At 28.7% G+C, this 22,400-nt stretch overlaps 1 protein-coding gene across 1 annotated transcript; it reads left to right on the forward strand.

Moving 5' to 3' along the window:
- The first annotated feature begins 17,411 nt into the window (after nt 1-17,411).
- loxD (linoleate 13S-lipoxygenase 3-1, chloroplastic) lies at nt 17,412-21,746 on the forward strand. Its single transcript, NM_001320292.1, is given in 8 exon segments — nt 17,412-17,838; nt 17,923-18,203; nt 18,825-19,065; nt 19,153-19,479; nt 19,608-19,801; nt 19,917-20,218; nt 20,330-20,593; nt 20,814-21,746. Coding segments are annotated over 8 exon segments (2,727 nt in total). The 5' UTR covers nt 17,412-17,477; the 3' UTR covers nt 21,571-21,746.
- Nucleotides 21,747-22,400: the final 654 nt, after the last annotated feature.

The raw sequence follows: 22,400 nt of genomic DNA on the forward strand, positions 1-22,400 counted from the left end.
AAAAATGTTACATGAATAGTGTCAAAAGTAAGCTATATATTCAATTTGACAAGTCCAAAAATGGCTATCTGAGAATTATTATCTTATGCATTTCTATTGCCAGGGTCACGTCAATACAACAAGTAGTTAATTTTAAACAATTTTCGTTCGATAGTTGCCCCGCAATATTTAATCTCACCATTTATACTTATATATATGCTATATATAGAAGTGGAATAGCTAACTCCACGAGATATATAATTCAATCAATAAAATATTCTTCTATCATTACCGTAATGACTAATAGCCATTGTATCAGCAAAATATGGTAAAAAATGGATCACGTAAAACCATAAAATATCAAACTTTCTCAACAACTACTTTAACATTAACAAATTTAGGCCTCTTTACATTCCTTTAATAATATCTATAATCTAGTGGTTTAAAACTACACAAATAAAAAACGTGGTAGCACTATCTTTTTGGTGGCTATCAATAGACTTTTACATAAATATAGTGTCCTCTAGCTAGTCCTAGCCTCTGTTTTTTGGGAAAAGGGTCAAATATGCTCCTAAACTATTCCAAAAGGTCATGATATACCTTTCGTTAAAGTTTGGTTCACTCATGCCCTCGCCGTCCAACTTTTGGTCCAAATATGCCCTTATGAGCGTTAGTTGTCATGTTGGACATATCCAACTCATTTTTCGTTTTTTTAAATGAAATGTTGAATTGACATGTCATTTTGGTCTTACCACATAACATTTATATGAATTGGAAAGATATTCGGATTCATAAACATCTAATCCGACCCATAAATCAGATCCTTTTAAATTCACTATCCGACCCATTTTTAACAATTTTATTTAATTTTTATTATTGCGGTAAATCCCAAAAATGAGTAATTGATTAATAAAAAATAGAAAAAATATGAAAAAAATAAAAAATTTAACACCAAAAATTCACAAATAATTATTTATGATTTTTTGGCGTTAATTTTATATTTTTTTCATATTTTTCTATTTTTTAAATTAATCAATTACTCATTTTCGAAATTTATCGAAAAATAAAAATTAAATAAAGTTGTTGAAAATTGGTCGGATAATTTATTTAGAAGGGGTTGATTTATGTGTCGGATTAGGTGTTTATGAGTCCGAATATATTTCCATTTTCATATAAATGTTATGTGATAAGGTCAAAATGACATGACAATTCCATGTGACATTTAAAGAAATAAAAAAATGAGTTTGATATGTCCAACATGGCAACTAACGTTCATAAGGGCATATTTGGACCAAAAGTTGGATGGCGAGGGCATTAGTGAACCAAACTTTAAACGGAATGTATATCTAGACCTTTTTGAATAGTTTAGGGGCATATATGACCCTTTTCCCTTATTTTTTAGAAACAAATATACTTCGATGATTTATTAATAATGTGCATAAAATTAATACTTAAGTCGTAAATATTATTTAAGAAATTATTTCAAACAGTGGAATGTCTCCCTTGAATTAAACAAGTCTTTTCTATCTTAAATATAAGATACATGAATTAACAAGTTAATTAACATTAGTAAATTATTCATGAGAATATAAAATAACAAAGCATGAATAAATAATAATTAATTAAAATAATCCTAAGAAGAGAAATGGCGTATGACATAAGGCAGAATGTTGTTCTTTTTTCTGTGTTCCTAAAAGAACAATGAGTAGTATTTATAGTAATTGAGGGCCTAAAGTCAAATTTATTAGAGGTGCTTTAATATTTTTTTAAATTTTTCTTTTTAAAAAATTAATAATCATGTATTTATTTACTTGAAATTTATATTTTCTAGCACTTTTAGATGTGAAGTTATTAAATTTTTTTTCTTGATTTATATATTTTAATAATTTCTTTTCAATTGATAATATAGTTAACACGTTCAGCCTCACATTGTTAATCTTAGACAAGATTTTATCAATTTTAATTTTGATATTTTTTTTTAATTGAACACATAGTTACATGAATTGTTAACATTATTTTACAAACAATATATGTATTAAGAAAAAAATCAAGTCTTTTTATTTGATTATGTATTTCCATTAATAATAACTAAAACGAGAATATTCATATACTTACTAACTAAGAATTTCAACAATGACAAACGTTTAAGAAAAATTGTTAACAAATTTAGTATAATATAACCTGGCTCACGAATTTGATAAGTTGATATAATAATATTAAAAATGTATTGTTGTCGGTCAATATAATGTTTGCTTGTTGCACTTCTTAAGATATTGAAAAAGACACTCAAGCAATTTTATTTATTTTTTCACTTGAAGCAACAATAAATCATTTTTTAGGAGAAATTTCAATATTGAAAATAAATATAATATAATAATAGAGAATAAAAAAGATGAGTATAAGGTATATAATAATATAAGGTCAAATTTTTAGGAGATAGATTAGAAAACATAATTGCCCATTTAAGGAAATTATTTTGAAAAATTGTTTCATTCCCTTAGAAAAGTATAGTAAACTAACAATTATTTTGATATGTCATGACTCACCTAATTCATTACGTATTAAAAAAATGACAATATGCATTGTTTGCCTCCACAAGAGGCATACATTGATTGCATGTAGTTATTTGACCAAAATTTTTTGTGGGTGTTTGTGATGATTTGATAAATTATGTGTGTTAGTGAGAATGGATAATTATCAGTATTTGTAAGTTCAAATGAGGTATGGACCATGAAATGGAGTTTTTCTATACTTTAAATTAACATTTAAAGTCAAAATTGTGAACGTTCGAAATTTTTGATACTTACAATTACTAGTCTCTGGTAAATTGGTCATAATACTTTACTTGAATTATTAAAGAGAAAATGCACAAGTATCCCCCTAGACTATGATCAAAATTCCAGAGACATACATTAACTAAACAAAGGTCCTATTATCCCCCTAAACTTTTTTTTATGTAATTTTATACACCTTTTGTTTTATGTGGCACACTCCGTGACTCCTCACAATTAAGGCGGGTGGGAGATATTTGGATGTCACGTTAGCCAAAAAGGTGCACAAAATTACAAAAAAAAAAGTTCAGGGAGATAATATGACCTTGCAACACTTAAAGTGCGTGTCTGAGATTTTGGTCATAGTCTAGGGAGGTACTTGTACATTTTCCCATTATTTAATGATACAAAGTTGGTGAAATTTGAAAGGAACTCGTTGACTTTTCATGACTCACTTAATTCTTTACGTACTAAAAGATATGGTAGTATACATTATTTGCTTTCACAAGAGGCACACAATAATTGCATGGAGGTTTTTTTATCAAAAATTTTTGTAGGTGTTTACGACGATTTAATAAATTATGTGTTTGTGAGAATGGATAATTATAGGTATTTATAAGTCCAAATGAGGTATGGGTCTGAAGTAGAGTTTTCCTATACCGAAACTAACGTCTAAAGCCAAATTATTAACGTTCAAAGCTTCTCATATTTACAATTACACTAGTCTCTGGTAAAATGGTCATAATTCTTTACTTAAATTATTAGATTATACAAAGTTGGTGGTATTTGAAATAAAACTAATTGACATACAATTTTCATATGTCATAACTCACCTAATTAATTACGTACTAAAAGAAAATCGTCATAATGTTTTACTTGAGCTACTAAATGATACAAAGTTGATGACATTTGAAAGAAAACTCATTGACCTACAGCTTTCATATGTTATGGCTTATCTAATTCATTACGTATTGAAAGATATGGTAGAATACATTGTTTGCATTCACAGGAGGCACACATTGATTGCATCTAGTCTTTTAGCCAAAAAATTTTGTGGGTGTTTGTGATGATTTAATAAAGGGAAAATTGTATATATAATAGCAAACTAATAACCTAAAATAAATGGAGTAGCTAGAGTTTGATTTAATTGTGCTCCATAGCAAACATTTGCAAAAAAATTGCAAGGCTCCTCTCTCCCAAATATCTCGCTCGTCACTTTACTCCAATCTCTCGCTCGCTTCCTCACTTTTTATACAAACACAAGTGTATAAAAATTGTTTCTAATTGTATAAAGCAGAGAAAATTGTATAAATACAATATATTTTTGTTCCCCTCTCTCCCCTCTTCCAGATCTCACTCGCCACTCTCCCAAATCTCGCTCGTCACCCTCGTCTTTCTCACTTATACAAACAGAAGCGAAATGTATAAATTGAGTTTCTGTTTGTGTAAAGCGTGAGAAAATTGTATATGCACATGCAACTACATATATTTTAGTCCTATACACTTATAATTATACAATAATTTTCAAATGTATCTAATTTCACTCTTTCTCGTTTTATACAATTCGATTCAATTGTATATTCCTTATCAAGTCTCTTGTGTCTTTCTCTCTTTCTCATTTTATACAAATTCAAATTGTATATAATTGTTCTATACACTTATAATAATACAATTTGTTTTATACACTTCGTTTTTATACAGTTCTCTGCCCAAGTGTCTTTCTCTTTCTTATTTTATACACTTCGTATTATACAATTTACTTCAACTATATATGTATAGCGAACTATACAGTTTCTATGTTTGATATGGAGCGCAATTATGCAAAAGTTTGCTATAGCATACAAATATGAATTTTTTATTTGCTATATGTGAAAGTTGTCATTTAATAAATAATGGTGCGTTAGTGAGAATGGTAATTATAGGAATTTATAAGTTCAAATAAGGTATGGATCGTGAAATAGAATTTTTCTGTACAACTAACATTTAAAATCAAAATTATGAATGTTCAAAGTTTCTCATGTTTACAACTACAGTAACTCTAAAAAATGGTCGTAATACTTTACTTGACTTATAAAATGATATAAAATTGATGACATTTGAAATAAAACTCATTGATCTACAATTTCCATATGTCATGGCTCACCTAATTCATTCGGTACTAAAAGACATGGTAGCATACATTATTTGCCTTCACAACGGCTTCACATTGATAGCATGTATTTTTTTTACCAAACTTTTTTGTGGGTGTCTGTGATTATTTAATAAATTATGTGTGTTAGTAGGAATTGGTAATTATCGGTATTTATAAGTTCAAATGAGGCATGGATCGAGAAATGAAGTTTTCCTAAATCCAAAATTAATATCTAAAGCCAAAATTATGAACGCTCGAAGTTTGTCATATTTACAACTACACCAGTCTTTGGTAAAATGGTTATAATGTTTTCCTTTAATTTAATTATTAAATGATACTCCCTCAATCCCTTTTTACTTATCCACTTTTGAATTAACACACCTATTAAGAAAATAATTAATGATGTAGTGAGTTTTTTATTTTACCCCTATTAATTATGAAGTGGATGAAAAGTTTTACATTTTCAAAGTAATTAGTCATTTAATTGTGGATATAATAGATAAAAAAAATTGTCCTTTCTTGAATTGTCAAAATGAACAAGCAATAAGGGACAACTAGAAAAGGAAAAGTGGACAAGTAATTAGGGCGGAGGTAGTACAAAGTTGGTAAAATTTGAAAGAAAACTCATTAACCTACAATTTTCATGTGTCATGACTCACCTAATTTCTCACGTACTAAAGATATGGTAGTATACATTGTTTGACTTCACGAGAGGCACACAATGATTGCATGTAGTTTTTTGACAAAATCTTTTATGGGTATTTGCGATGATTTTATAAATTACGTGTGCTTGTGAGAATGAGTAATTATAGGTATTTATAAGTTTAAATGAGGTATGGACCGTAAAATAGAGTTTTCCTATACCCGAAACTAAAATCTAAAGTGAAAATTATGAACTTTCGAAGTTTCTCATATTCACAACTACACCAGTCTTTGGTAAATGGTCATAATGCTTTACTTGAATTATTAAATGACACAAAGTTGGTGGCATTTGAAAGGAAACTCATTGACCTACAATTTTTATATGACATGGTTCACCTAATTCATTAGGTTCTTGAAGACATCGTAGTATACATCGTTTGCTTTCACAAGAGGAAATATTGATTGCATGCAGTTTTTTTTTATCAAAATTTTGTGGATGTTTATGATGATTTAATAAATTATGTGTGTTAGTAAGAATGGTAATTATAGGTATTTTATATGTTTAAATGAATATAGACCGTGAAATGAATTTTTTTTATACCGAAAACTAACATCTAAAGTCAAAGTTCTGATTGTTCGAAATTTCTTATATTTATAACTATCTAGTCACTGATAAAATAATCATAATGTTTTACTTGAATTATTAAATGATACAACGTTGATGACATTTGAAATAAAATTTGTTAGACCTGCAATTTTCAAAAATTATTTAATTCCCTTAGAAAAGCATAGAAAATTAACTGTTGTTTTGTTTTTTAAGTAATATGTATAAGTATTTTTTAAACATTGTGGGCTCCACATATATGAGACTTGGAGCGTTGGCTTTAGTAACCTAGTGGTTAAGTGTCCGTTTGGATTGACTTATTTAGATATTTTTAAAGTATTTGGATAAAATTAAAAAAAATTTATAAACACTTATTTTAAAATTAAAAATAAAAATAAATGAATAATTATAAATTAAAATTTTTTACTTAAAGCTTTTAACTTATAAGTTATAAGTCAAAAGTAAATTCAAATAGACCATAAGAAAGTTCCGTTTATAGTGTTAAAAAGAAATGGTATCATGGCCACTTGTCTGAACTCTTACATGCAAATGCAAAGTGACATATGGATGTAGGGGTGTAAGAAATAAAAGCAAGAAACATCTCACCTTATTAGAAGCAATTGTCATTTCTCCGAGTACACTTTAATTATTTTTAGCTTTGTAAATATATTTATTAAAATAATCTTTTGAAATGAAAATATTTTACTTACATATAAATAATATGGTTGAGCGGCCTCACTAGTCACTAGTCTAGCTATTTTAATCAAGTTTTCATGACAAGGGGGAAATAAACATACTTTTCGAAACTAAAGAGAAAGTTACTGGCAACTTTGTGGGATATTGTTTTAATCTTTTTATCTTCTTTTTCATAAAAGCTTTTGATACAGCAATACTGACACGTGTTATCAATCTAGTTAGACTTGTAAATTAGTTTCACGTGAAACATAAACTAATGATGCCAAATTTAAGAAATGTTGACAAATAAACATTACCCTATTTATGAATTTATTTGAAAATGAAAACCGAACGAGATTCTGTTGGCGATTAAATGACGAACATGTCTCATCCGAGGCCACAAAATAATCTCAAACTTTTGGTCATGAATTAATTTTAAAAAATCATTTTTCTTAATGATCTTAGATTGTGATAGTGTGCTAAAAGTATTGCCATTTTTTAACCAAGCAAAAGATTTTTTTTTGCTCAAACTTAAACAAAATATTATAACTTAAATGGTTACATAAAAGAAACAAAATATTATAACTTAAATGGTTAATAAAAGTGATTTGTCCGTGCAAGTATACTTAGATGAATGATTGATTCAAAATAATAATCGAAATATATAATTTTTTTTTTTGTAAATAATATTAATTAATATATAGAAAAATAGTGTATTTTGCCGTCCTGCCGGATGTAACTTTCCCTTTGATTAAATGGGGAATTGGCCCCCTCCAATTTTGTGCCGTTTTCTTAAGGAACCGCAAGTCATATGGAAGGACAGTGGGCCATTTTGAAGTTTTATCAATTATTGTCCTTTTAATTTTTTTGTTTTTCCGTTATTTATGATGAAGCATGATTAAATTTAAATTTATATTAAAGAAATTTTTTAATTAAAAAGTAAATAATTTATTACAAAAATAATTTCATACTTGAAATTAAATTCAATTTTTTTATTTCAAAATAAAAAGTACTTACTATTCTGTCATATTCAAACTTCGCTATCAACCATGTTTTAATTGTAGTACTAATAGCTATTCCAGCACGTATATAGAGAAAGCTGTGCATTCTCCCACGCTGCATATTCCATTAAAAAGAAGACAAATGCATGTGTGGTCTTTCTTCATTATTTCCGTTACTGGCCACTATTTGATTATCCATCAATAGCGAAAACATATTTGGTGATAATAAAAATAAAACTAGTGTTAACATTTATTAACACAAAAATTAACAGCGATAATTAACTTAATATTATTATATTTAGAGTTATTAAAACGTATAGATGATTTATATAAAATGTTGGTGTTATAAAAAGTTAAAAGTTTTTCATTATCTTAAATTAGTGTTACCAATTAGATAAGTGATTCACAAAGATGTTAAAATAATATATCTAAAAGTTTTTTTAACCTTAAAAAGGTTCAACAATTTATATACATATCTATTTACGAAATTATTCTTTTTGTATTTAAATATCATAGTTTTTAAATAGTAGAAATTCAATTGAAACCTTCACTTTCTCGGTAATTGGGTAAGGCAAATAATACAATATGAAAATTTGGTACATAAGAACTATGTGGATATTAAACGGAAGAAAAAAGTAGTAGTTGCCCTATGTAGATAGGTTACCAACTCTACGAAAGCTACAAGTAGTGAAGAGTTTGATATTCACAATATATGTTCATTATAAAAATAAATAAATTGATACGTACTTTATTATATTGCATATGGTTGACATTTTTTTCATGGTATAAGCAATATTAATGTGTTCTATATTGCATTTTCGATACATATATTTTCATATGGAATAACTTATGTGTAATTAGTATATATACAAAATTATACTTAATTAAGTATTAGTTTTTGAATATGTAATTCATTTATAATTTGATAATTTATTCTCACTTTATCATGGTATTAAAACTTACAATAAGAAGATTTACATTGAAAAAATATTAAGAATTTAAATAAGTTTTGATAAATTAATAAAAGTTTTAAAGTTGTGTAGATCTAGATTTACAGTAAACAATAATATTATGTGTTAACCTTATTGACGTGGCCATAGTTTAACTGAATTTATGTTAATTTCAACAACTACGCTGAGTTGAAAAAAGAGATCTATAATAATGTGTTTTATAATCGCGTAAGTATCGACGAAAGAGGATTTTATGACTACGATTACAAAGAATTAGGGTTGGGTCAATTTTCATAAAGTGGGAGGACAAATTTAGCTGCCGAAATTGCTGCGTCTCACCAACTGTTTTAACTTTCCGACCCATGCGAAATGTTAACACATTAATCATCTTTTCCTTAATTTGTTTCGCTTGAAATTTATCTTCCTTTTGATTTTTCTAATATCCCATGCCCACACACCACAAAAAAAAATGAAATTAAATAATAATAATATTTCGACTTTAGAGCATACCTGTACCTCAAATAATAACCTTTTGGGTCAATCATCCAAAATTTATTTATTTTGAAAATTTTTTGTTGAAAAAGTATTTTAAAAAGCAGTAAACTTGTATTTGATTAATTAACTTAAGAAAAAAAATTTGGCAAAATAATATCTTAACTTTTTCTAAGCATATATAACGAAAGTCACTAAACTATTTTTGTATCCTAAAAATTACTCAACTTTGATTTAAGTTATATCAAAGTCATTAGAAGGGTAACGAACAAGGCATTTTGTTTATTTAATGAAATTGTAGACTTTTTTATTACGAAAAAATTAAGTCAAAAATGTCGCCGGAAAACTTTCATTTAATATAGTGTTGTAAATTTGTCGTCATTGTTTGGTCTAAACGCATGAAATTATAATGTAGTCTATGTCTTTTTATTCTTTCGTTTAATTTTCTTATTCCAATTATTTTCCCGCTTCGTCACCTTGTTCAGATTTTACTAAGTTCTTTAATAATTTATTTTATTTTATTCACATATATACCTTTTAACCTATTTTTTCGATTTTTAATTATTTATTTTATTTTTAATTGATATACTTATTAAGAAAATAATAGTTAATATAGTAAATTTATTATTATTATCCTTATTAATAATGAAGTGGATAAATTAAAAATCTAAGTGTTTTAAAAAGTTTTATATTTTTTAAAATATTTTTTCTTAATTTATCAAAATAAATAAATAATTAGAAATAACTAAAAAAAGAAAGATATATAAATAATTAGGAACACACGAGTATTTAATAGGAAAATGATTTGAAGAATTTCAAGGGTATTTTTATCTTAATCAATGTTTCTACACATAATTTGTTCTAGCTAATAAATTACTATCCCAATTTCAATACTAACTAATGAAGGGTAAAATAGAAAAAAATAATTTAAAAATTAATCAGTTAAAATAATTTTAAAATAAAAATATACTTGAACAATTCAATTAATTTGAAATGAAAAAAAGTACTTTTAACCTGACATTAATTATTGACCCTATTATAATAAAAAAATACTTTTAACTCGATATTAATTACTGACCCTATTATAATAAAAAATATTTCTAACCTGACATTAATTACTGATTCTATTATAGTACTTTTAACCCTATATTAATTACTGACCCTATTATAATTTATCTGAAGATTAATTTTCTCTTATTTTTTTTCCTCTCTTTTTAAGGGCTGCATTCGAAGAAAGTGTAATCGTGTCTTTTTTGAATAGTTGTAGGATTAAATATGACATTTTGATTGGATTTTTCGCTAATAGACATATTACTTGTCAAATGCTTAACAACTCCTACGTACTATGACCCTAAGTATGGAATTAGAGAATCCAAGTCAAATTAAAACAAGAGAATTTTTTTTTATTGTTTTTAAACATTCTGTGGTCGGAGTTACACCAACATCGCATATTTTTAAATTGGAAACATCAAACTTTTTATTCAAATATCGCTATTCATTTAATATTCCTCAAGTTCCTAAACTAGCTCGGTATATTTTTTTAAATTAAAAAAAACTGATGTAACGACAGAATCTCATATTTGTATATTTTTTATTCTCAATTGCTTGCTTTTATAATGAACAAAATCAGAATCTTCGTCCTCTTTATGTTTAACTTATTTTAAAGAACTGTTTTCTATGAGATTAATTTTCATATTATTCTTCAAAAAGCAAATTAAAACTTGACGGAATAATCGTATGATTATTATTCATAAATTTTTGGGACTCTTTTCTGATGGTGAGGTTCGAATTTACAATGGATGACAACGAAATGACAAATTTTTAAGAAATTGATGGTGAAGAAGAAGGGTTTTCAAGAATGCTGAATTGGCATGCAACCTTCAATTGGAGAAGAAGAACGGTTTTCAGAATCCTTACTTTAATTTGATAATTTCATGTTTTTCAAGATAATATCAATTCCCTATGACTGACTAGCTTGGCAGAATCCTTAATTGGGTATTCAACCTTTAATTGATATTTCATCTTTTCCAGATAACATCAATTCCCAAGGACTATGCACGCTTTATTTTATCATTTGTCATTTGTCCTTATCAATCGTAATAATCATGTTATTTTGCTAATTACTAATTAGGTTTATATATTGTAGTATAGTATCTTAAATATATATGGGATTTTTTTTTCTTTTATTGGGAAAATTCAGTATTACATACGATTTTTTAATTCAAAATAAATGTTATAGTTATAACTTTATTTAATTTCAATTCACAAACAATTTTCTTGTCATTTGGTTCTGTACCCCCGCCTTGATCCTTGCTTGCGACTCTCCTCTTTTTCAATTATTTCTCTTTCATCTCTCTTACTTTATACGTATAAATACAAATATTTTCGATCACAGTTCCCTTTTGCCTTTAAGTTCTTTGTCTCTTTCCACTTTACACAAACATAAATTATATAAACACAATATATAATTTGTATTTGTATAAAACGAGAAATATTTAATATACAAATATTTTAACTCGATTTAATTGAAGACGAATTAAAATTTTATGTTACCACATACATATACAATTCACCTCTATTTCCTCTCTTGCTCGCCTCAGTCATCTCTCTCCCAACCTCGCCCATCACTCCAGTCTAACACAGAGAACACATACAAATACAATTTTTATAGACATAGACGAATTAGCGTTCGATTTATATAGATCATCGTGATTTACACAAATCAGATGCTTCATAGAGAGAAAAAATTGATTATAGCACACAAATAGCAAATTTCTAGTTGTAGAAAGCTTATGTGATTTTTATCTTTGTTATTCTTAAAATTTACTCCTTAATTATCACTTATATACATAGATTTCATGTAATCTAGCATGTATCCCGTTTAAAATATATCTATTATGTACTTACACAATATAAAGAATTTGTGATCTTAAAAATAAAACAAACTTACTATCTCGTATAACAAGAAAATGAAACGTGTAAATTAAAATACGTTTATTATATGTATAAAATTCAAAATATGAAATTTATAATCTTAAACATCAGATGAACACAAGTAAAATGATGTGTAAAATGAGGTAGGTTCATTATCTAGTATAAATTTCAAAATATAAAGTTTATAATATTGAAAATAAAATAGGTTAATTATCTAGAATAAAAGTAATAATAAATGTGTATTTTAAGATGGGTTCACTATTTAGTATAAATTAGCAAACATGAAATTTAAAACCTTGAAATTTAAAATTTTGAAAATCATATAAATTAACTATTTAATATATTACAAATAAAAGAGACGTGTAAAAATTTAGGTATATAACTCAAAGTCAAAAATTATATATTAAGTGTGGAATTAAGTCCTTTCCGTGTTGGTTAGGAATTAGAATGTCAAAAGTAGCACTATGAGTTATCGATTTTGCCTAAACATAGTCAAGTTATTTTCTTCAAGAGAATTCCAGCACGCCATTATTTGCTAAAAAAAGGAGAAAAAAAAAGAAATTACTCTATAATCTACATGTATTTAACATGAATAAATTATGTGTCATTCTTACATAATTGTCCTCAATTTTTACTTGGTCAATAAAACAATGTCCTCTTCCTTTTTTGATCCATCACGTCAAGTGAGTTGTAAAAGCTCTTTGTGTAGATACTCATAAAAAATATAAATTATTAATATACTTTGCCATGCACATGCACTTGCAGTTTGATAAATCAAATGTGTGTGTCACGGCTTGGAATATGCTAACGGACCGAAAAATTTGAATCTACGACTTGGAATAATTTTGAACGAATTCTGCGATTATACAAAAAGTTTCCGTGTGAGGAATTCAATGACAAGACTTATTTGCACATTATAGTTTTTCTATCGAGACTCTAAATGAAGTTGGATCGAAGTTATCGAACATTAATTGTTTTTATGATTAAAATAATATTTTATTTTTTTTTGTTTATAGGCCAAATACGTGAACAAATTTCTAAATTTGTTGGGTTTTTTTCCCTCAGATACTTCAACTATCCTATTTTCCTATTGAATCATTGAACCATCTATAATTTGTTCCTTTTAAACACCGTTGGTTGATTTTTAAATTGTTAGTATTTTTTATCTTATAAATTGAAAAAAAATCACTTTTATTTTTAAATATAAGGTGAATTTATATTAACTCGATAATCTTATTCTAAATTGGAAGTTTATATGAGTATTTACTACATTAATAAATAATTGTAAGGCCATATATATATATATATATATATATATATATATACACACTAGACAAATAATGCATGGGCATCCAATATTTAAGTAGACATCAATTTTTAAATGTCAATATAAAAGAAACACTTATTTATGATCTGGATGACTAAAGCATTTTGAGTATATGTTTATTTATAGTACATTATTTTAAATTGCATAAATTAAAAAAAGCGACTGTTAACAAGGTACAATTTTGTATTGGAATGGGAAATGACACCAAGAATAAGATAACCAAATAGTGATACTGTTGGCTGGTATTTTTGTAAATAATTGACACACTAATTAATTAACACAAGAAAAAATGTCATTGCCTTTCATCCCCTCAACTGTCTCATATTATATCACTTTAATTTAAATTATAAATTTTAAATAAGAGTCTTTCTTTTTTAAACTTAATGCTAAATTAAGTTAGCATATGAAACAATTAAAAAATACTCATAATTAAAAGGTAGTATAAAAATAATAACACCACGACTTCCCTACAATGACTACTGCTCACAAGTGACTTTCGTACTCCACTATCTAAGAAGAAAAAACAATTAATAGAAATGTAAATTTGAAATCTGTTGATCTATTTAGTTATGGAAAATGCAAGTTTCAATAATTAAAAATAACAACAAATACAGTTAAGAAGCACCATTTTAATTTAAGAATCTACTTTCTAAAATGTTCACATCATTCCTAATTAAAATTCCAATTCGTTAGAAATTCCCAAAATTGTATTTTTTTTTTGTTCGTCTCCTTCTTCTACTTGTAGTAATTTATCGTCTTCATCACATAATATTATTTCTTTTGAGAATAATATTCCATCAATATAATATATATATATATCTTTGGGTAATAAGTAAAGATAGAAGACAAAAGGATGAACATAATATATAGGAATGAGGAATTTGGCATGAAAGCCATGTGTAGCATTGAGATGACAACCAAAACAACGTGGAATAATATTGAGAACAAGACTATCAGTTGCAATGACAATATATATATATATACACTAATTAACAAAAGATATTATATTTAATTTTGCAGAACTTTAAAGTTTAAAGTAGTTGACATAATCTTTCTAAGAAACGAATAATTATACTATCTAATATTTTTTCTGAATAGGTTAATAATCCTAGTAAATACGCACACGTACAAAATTGTTTTTATCCTATAAATTGCCACAAATTATAATTTCCGATAAATTTATATGTAGAAGACTAGAATCTTTCGTACGATGGAAACTGTTCATCCACAATCTAAAAATACTAAAACACCACTCTTTGAAAACTAAAGAACAAAGCAATTAAAAAAGCAAGTGTACTTTTTGTTTTAATTTACGTGATATTTTTCAATTTTAAAGAACTTAAAAATAATTTTTTAAGTTTAATTGAGAATATGCGGATTAAATTTTCAAATATTTAACATAAATTATATATTTAAAAATAATATAAAAATACAATAATTGATAATTTAAAATATTTTTAAAAATATATAAAAAATTTAGTTTAAAATAAATTTATTTAAATATTAAAATCTAAAAAATATCACATAAACCAAGACAAAAGAAATAACTATTTATAATGTCAAAAAATTAATTTGAGAAAATGCTAAAATGAAAATCAAATTTAGGTGAACCCACTAAAGCTTCACCCATACACTCCAAATCATCATTGAGACCATATCAACTTTATTATTATCATCACTATGGAAAATATACAACAATTTAAAATAATATATATATATATGTATGTATATGTTTTGTTTTTAAATTATAGGTGCTCAAAATACTCTTATTAGTTTAAGAAAATTAATACTATTTAATTATTCATTATAATTATAATGTGTTATAGTTATCGCTCGCTACTAATATTATTCATTAATTACGTAAGTTGATTTCGAGTTTATATAACTAATTACGTTTGTATATGTATAAATCTCTATAATATACAAATATATATATATATATATAATATAATTATTTAACCGATATACATATAATTTTCAGCTCTCTCCCATTCTCTATTCTCTCTCGCCTTTCTCCTCCCTCTCCTAATCCCGCCTATATATACAAATGCATACATATAATATACAATTATATACTTACACAATTCGCCTTCTTTTCCACTCTCTGCGCTTGCTCGCATATGTTAGTATAATATATAATTATTTAAACGAGATACATATATATATATATATAATTTACCTTTCTCTCATTCTTCTCCTTCGCTTCTCTTACATTTCTCCTTTATCTCCAATCTCACTTATTCTCTCCTCCATATAATATTTAGTTACAAATTATAATTAGTAAAAATAATTCATTTAAAGCTATGTCTAAAAAATTTCAATCTGCTTCTAATCACATGGACAACTTTTCACCGTTGGAATTAATTTTTAATTTTATTATGTCCTTCTCAACAAGATAGCAGATCTATTAAGTATAGCTTTTCTGAATACACTATTATATTATATTAGTGGATGGACCCGCAATAGATTATTAAATATCTCAATGAATGACTAACAGACAACCATGTCATAAACCACATTCACCAAGATACAAACGTTGGTGCAGCCTTTTCTTATTTACCAACGTTTGACTGTCATTTTGAACAAAGAGCCCCAAGAAGAAAAGTAATTAATTAATTAAATAAAAAGGATCAATTTTGTTCATGTTTTACAGGAAATGAAGCAACTTTTCTCTCTATTTGACTTTTTGATGTAAAATAGTTCCAATCTTCAGAAGAAAAAAAATACTCAAGACTTTTTATTTTTTGGCACTTAGACTCTTAACAAAGCTTCGACATGGAGTTTATCGATTGATGTATTGCAATATGAAGATGTCGTACTAATTAGGGCTTTTTAAAATTGAACTCAAATTAATAAGCTGAATCGATAAAATAGTTATCAGTTTATAGTATTGGGTTATTGATTTAGTGGTTTTGATAACAATTTTGATTTTTTTGTTATCGTGTTATCGGTTCTTAATGGTTTAAAGTTTTTTTTCTTGACGGGTTAACCAATCAAATAATTATATTTATACCATTTGTATATAAAGTCCTCAACTTAGAGTATAATTTTCTACATTCATTTTTGGTTGTCTCAAACACTTGATTATTCTACAATGTAAAAGTAATTGCTTTTGAGCAAGATCTAACTTGTGAACTCAAGTGCATGATTTATTTGATTTGTCACCTTGTTTCTAAGTAATTTTTAACATTTTTTTTGTGTCAAATTTAACTGTTAAACCGATAACAATTAAAAACCGATAAGTCAATTTTAACATCTCTTTAAATCGATAGCGAATAAGCTAATTCGATAAACTTTAAAACCAAACCAAATTAATCATATATCACTAATAATAATTGATGAGTAGATACAACAATGTTTGAGTGGACAATTAAATAAAATTCTCAGATTTTGCGAAAAAATATTTAATTTATGACGATCTAAATTTGAAATAGAAGTATGAAATATAAAGGGAGACAAAATAAAATATAATTTACAAGAGTTGGATATTTTTTAAAATAATAGTAGAGGAAAGAGAAATTATGTTTCTTCCTGCTTTCTCCTTGGGTTCAAGTAGCGCGTGTTTTCTTGTGAAACTCACAACTCGGTTTGACTAAATTCCACCATGTGTAAAGCTTGCACTAAAATGAAACCCACTTTAACATTTATTTTAAAAGATCGGACCCCAGCAAATAATTAAATAAATGAAGGTGACACAGTCGAGGATTAAATCCGTAACAAATAATTTCATGTATTGCATCGTATTTTTCGACAGTCAACCGCTTACTATTCATGTGAAGGAAATAAAAACGTGTGGACGGTGAATCATAAACTCTCCTACCTCTTTCTATATATACCTTCTCATTCATTTCACTATGCTCAAAAAAATAAACATATTCATTTTCTAACTAATAAATCTTTCATTTTTTCCCTCTCTACCAAATTCATTAGCAAGAGAAAAAAGCAACGTAAATTAAAGAGAGAACATTATTATGGCACTTGCTAAAGAAATTATGGGTATTTCCCTGCTGGAGAAATCATCATCAATGGCACTTTTGAATCCCAATAATTATCACAAAGAAAATCATCTTTGGTTTAACCAGCAGTTTCAAGGAAGGAGGAATTTAAGTAGAAGAAAAGCGTACAGACAGAGTACCATGGCAGCTATAAGTGAAAATTTGGTCAAAGTTGTGCCTGAAAAAGCAGTGAAATTCAAAGTGAGAGCTGTAGTTACAGTAAGGAACAAGAACAAGGAAGATCTAAAGGAGACAATTGTGAAGCATCTTGATGCTTTCACCGACAAAATCGGGAGGAATGTCGCGCTAGAACTCATCAGCACCGACATCGATCCAGGTATGTCACCATCTTAACCAATTATCCGAAAGGCCTCTTATTAAAATATAGTTTCTGACTCTAATTACTTCATTTATTATGAAGATACAAAAGGACCGAAGAAAAGCAACCAAGCAGTGTTAAAAGACTGGTCTAAGAAATCGAACTTGAAAACAGAGCGAGTAAATTACACAGCAGAATTCATTGTGGACTCGAATTTCGGGAATCCAGGCGCGATCACTGTGACGAACAAGCACCAGCAGGAGTTCTTTCTGGAGAGTATTACAATTGAGGGGTTTGCATGTGGTCCGGTTCATTTCCCCTGCAATTCATGGGTTCAACCCAAAAAAGATCATCCTGGAAAAAGAATATTTTTCTCTAATCAGGTATACTTTCTTATATTTTTTTTTACTACTTTCATTTTTAAATAAAATAAAATTATCATCATATTAGTGACGACAGACTTCTCTAGTAGTAATTAATTTATTCATGTTATTCAATTCAATGTTTGAATTTTTAGTTTAGTTGACATAATACTTTTCCGTGTGGAAAATAGGAAAGTAGTCTTAGTTTGAATTACTACCGTATTTGAATTGAATTGATCAAAAGATTTTTTTAAAATTTTATGCTTTACCAAAATTATACGGTAACTAACAACTCTATGACTATATTAGGAAAAAAAGATTTGATTATTCTAAACTGGTTAAATAGTTTAATTAATTAAAAGGAACAAAGAGAATATTTGGAAATAAAAAAAGAAGAAACTCGAAGTTCATTTTTTAAAAAAAGCAACATATCACGAGTTAAATGCTTTATGCACGTAAATGTCTTTTCATATGGCCCCCAATGTTAATGTTGCTTATGTATTGAATTATGCAACGACTTTAACTTTATAGTAATCCGTAATAATAATTGAGTTCATAGGTAGAGTATATAGTAATACTTTTTAATATACATATATGATGTGAACGAAAACAAAGTAAAATTGGTATAAATTATTTTTGCAGCCATATTTACCGGATGAAACACCAGCAGGACTGAAATCATTAAGAGAGAGGGAGCTAAGAGAATTGAGAGGCGATGGAAAAGGCGTCAGAAAATTATCTGATAGAATATATGATTATGACATCTATAATGATCTTGGAAATCCAGATAGAGGCATTGATTTTGCTCGTCCTAAACTTGGAGGAGAAGGCAATGTTGCTTACCCTAGACGTTGTCGTTCTGGCCGTGTTCCTACAGACACAGGTTAGCTAATTAGTTACACTCTCAGTGTAGATAAGTTAAATTTGTGATTCAGTTACGATTGTTGTCTTAATGAGTAATGTTTTGTAGATATAAGTGCGGAGAGTCGTGTGGAGAAGCCAAATCCAACATACGTTCCGAGAGATGAACAATTTGAGGAGTCTAAAATGAATACATTCTCAACCTCCAGGCTTAAAGCAACGCTCCATAACTTAATTCCATCTCTTATGGCCAGCATTTCTTCTAACAATCACGATTTCAAAGGATTTTCAGATATCGATAGCCTTTATAGCAAAGGGCTACTTTTGAAGCTTGGTCTTCAGGATGAAGTCTTAAAAAAGCTTCCATTGCCTAAGGTTGTTAGCACTATCAAAGAAGGAGATCTTCTCAAATACGACACGCCAAAGATACTATCAAGTAATTAGTCCCTAACCTGTTCCTTAATAGGATGAATGACTAATTTTGCTGATCAATACCTATTGTGCAGTTCTTTTAACTAGTGATGAATGCTTAATAAACCAATGTAAATATTGTGTACATTGCAGAGGACAAATTTGCCTGGTTACGAGATGATGAATTTGCTCGACAAGCAATAGCAGGAGTGAACCCAGTGTCTATCGAAAAGCTTCAGGTTTTTCCACCAGTAAGCAAGCTTGATCCTGAAATCTATGGCCCTCAAGAATCCGCCCTCAAGGAGGAGCACATTCTTGGTCATCTCAATGGCATGACTGTTCAAGAGGTAATTAAACACAATTGGATTTCACTTATACGAACAATATATATTAGTTTACGTTATCAGTATATTTTAACTTACTGTCAAACTAATCAAAAATGTTCATTTCCTGATGTGACAGGCTTTGGATGCAAATAAGCTTTTCATTCTGGATCATCATGATGTATATCTACCATTTCTCGATCGGATCAATGCACTTGATGGCCGCAAAGCATATGCAACACGCACCATTTATTTCTTGTCTGATGTTGGCACACTTAAGCCCATTGCCATTGAACTTAGCCTCCCCCAGACTGGTCCAAGTTCACGATCCAAACGTGTTGTCACTCCGCCTGTTTGTGCCACTGGTAACTGGATGTGGCAGATCGCTAAAGCACACGTCTGTGCTAATGATGCTGGAGTTCACCAACTCGTCAACCACTGGTAAGTAATTATCATGAAAAATGAGTTGACGCAGAAAAAACAGAATTTTATCTTTATTGAATACTTGTAGTTTTGTGGGGATGATTTTATTAACTGATTTTGGTCATGTAGGTTGCGTACACATGCAAGCTTGGAACCATTTATATTGGCAGCACATAGGCAGTTAAGCGCGATGCATCCTATTTATAAGCTTTTGGATCCACATATGAGATACACTCTAGAAATTAACGGCTTGGCTCGCCAGAGCTTGATCAATGCTGATGGTGTCATCGAGGCTTGCTTTACTCCTGGTCGCTACTGCATGGAGATCAGTGCTGCTGCCTACAAGAACTGGCGCTTTGATTTAGAAGGCCTTCCAGCTGACCTTATCCGAAGGTACAATTTCCCCTATAGTCAATAAGGATTTGAGTTATATACTGACATTGGAAAAAAATTATATTGGCACGGTGTCACTGTTATTTAACGGATCCCAGCACATTAATTACCTATTCACCTTCAAATTCTAATATATATATATTTTTTTGTATGTAGTCTTTATTATTGTGGATAAAAAGTGAAAAAACTAAATAAATTTTGATCTTATTTAAAAATGCAGAGGGATGGCAGTACCGGACGCAACACAGCCTTATGGGCTGAAACTTCTAATTGAGGACTATCCTTATGCTGCAGATGGGCTTATGATATGGGGCGCAATCGAGGGCTGGGTTCGCGATTACGTAGATCACTACTATCCATCCTCGGCCCAAGTTTGCAGTGACAGGGAGCTGCAAGCTTGGTATACTGAGACTATTAATGTGGGCCACGTTGACCTCCGCAACGAGGACTGGTGGCCCACGTTAGCTACTCCAGAGGACCTCATTTCCATCCTCACCACCCTCATCTGGCTGGCTTCAGCGCAACATGCTGCCCTGAATTTCGGGCAGTACCCTTACAGTGGATACGTTCCAAACCGACCACCACTCATGCGTCGATTAATCCCTGACGAGAACGATCCCGAGTATGCGGTGTTCCTAGCTGATCCACAAAAATATTTCTTCTCAGCTTTACCAAGTTTGTTACAAGCAACAAAGTTCATGGCCGTGGTTGACACATTATCGACACATTCCCCAGATGAAGAATACATAGGGGAAAGACAGCAACCGTCTACTTGGACCGGAGATGCAGAGATTGTTGAAGCATTCTACAAATTTTCCGCGGAAATAGGGAGAATTGAGAAGGAGATAGATGAAAGAAATGCCGATACGAATCTAAAAAATAGGTGTGGTGCTGGTGTATTACCATATGAACTATTGGCACCAAGTTCAGGCCCTGGAGTAACATGTAGGGGTGTTCCAAATAGTGTATCGATATGAGTAATTATAAGTATATATATATTATATATAACCTATGTTTATAAAGCCCATAAATAGGGCGGACTGCTGTGTCTAGTTATGTCAAAATGTATGTTTGTATCTACGGCTAGATTTTTGTAAGAACATTAATTAAGTTAAATAATTAGCCACTAATACTAGCTTAAGTCCATCTACCACATACTTGAGTTCCGTTACTACTTCATTTGCATTATATTATTATCATGTTCCAAAATTTGTTGCTTATCTCGACTTACAGACATATTATCTAAATGTTTTGCTAAATAACGACTCCGACACAGTCATATTATATTACCGCCTGCCTTCGTTATAAAATTATACCGATTACAAATCGTTATAATTATGACAAATCTTGGTTAAAAGATACTTTTAAATTGCGAATTCATAATTTTAATTAATTTTTTTCTTCAAATCATTAGTACATTTTATTCCCACTAGTGCAGTACTCTTTTAACTTTTTTCTAAGACCTTACCTTTCGTTCTCGCCAGTGCAATAAATATTGCAATATCCAATTGTGTCCGGTTCAAAGCTTGTGGGAATGTTACAATATCTCACATAATATATACGCATCAGCTTGTGGGAATGTTACAATATCTCACATAATATATACGCATCTCATGAGTTGACTTTTGAAGTCGCGTTAGTTTCATGATCTAATTCACATAATAAATAATGGTGTCTTACTGCGTGATCGTGGTGACGTTATTCTAGAAGTAATCATTATAGACTTGGACTAAAACCAACACTACTACAATTTATCATGACTTCCCACAATAATGTTCGTCAGCTTTTTTGGCCACTACACTTTCCA

This window comes from Solanum lycopersicum, chromosome 3 (assembly GCF_036512215.1).
Source record: "Solanum lycopersicum chromosome 3, SLM_r2.1".
Lineage (NCBI taxonomy): Eukaryota > Viridiplantae > Streptophyta > Magnoliopsida > Solanales > Solanaceae > Solanum > Solanum lycopersicum.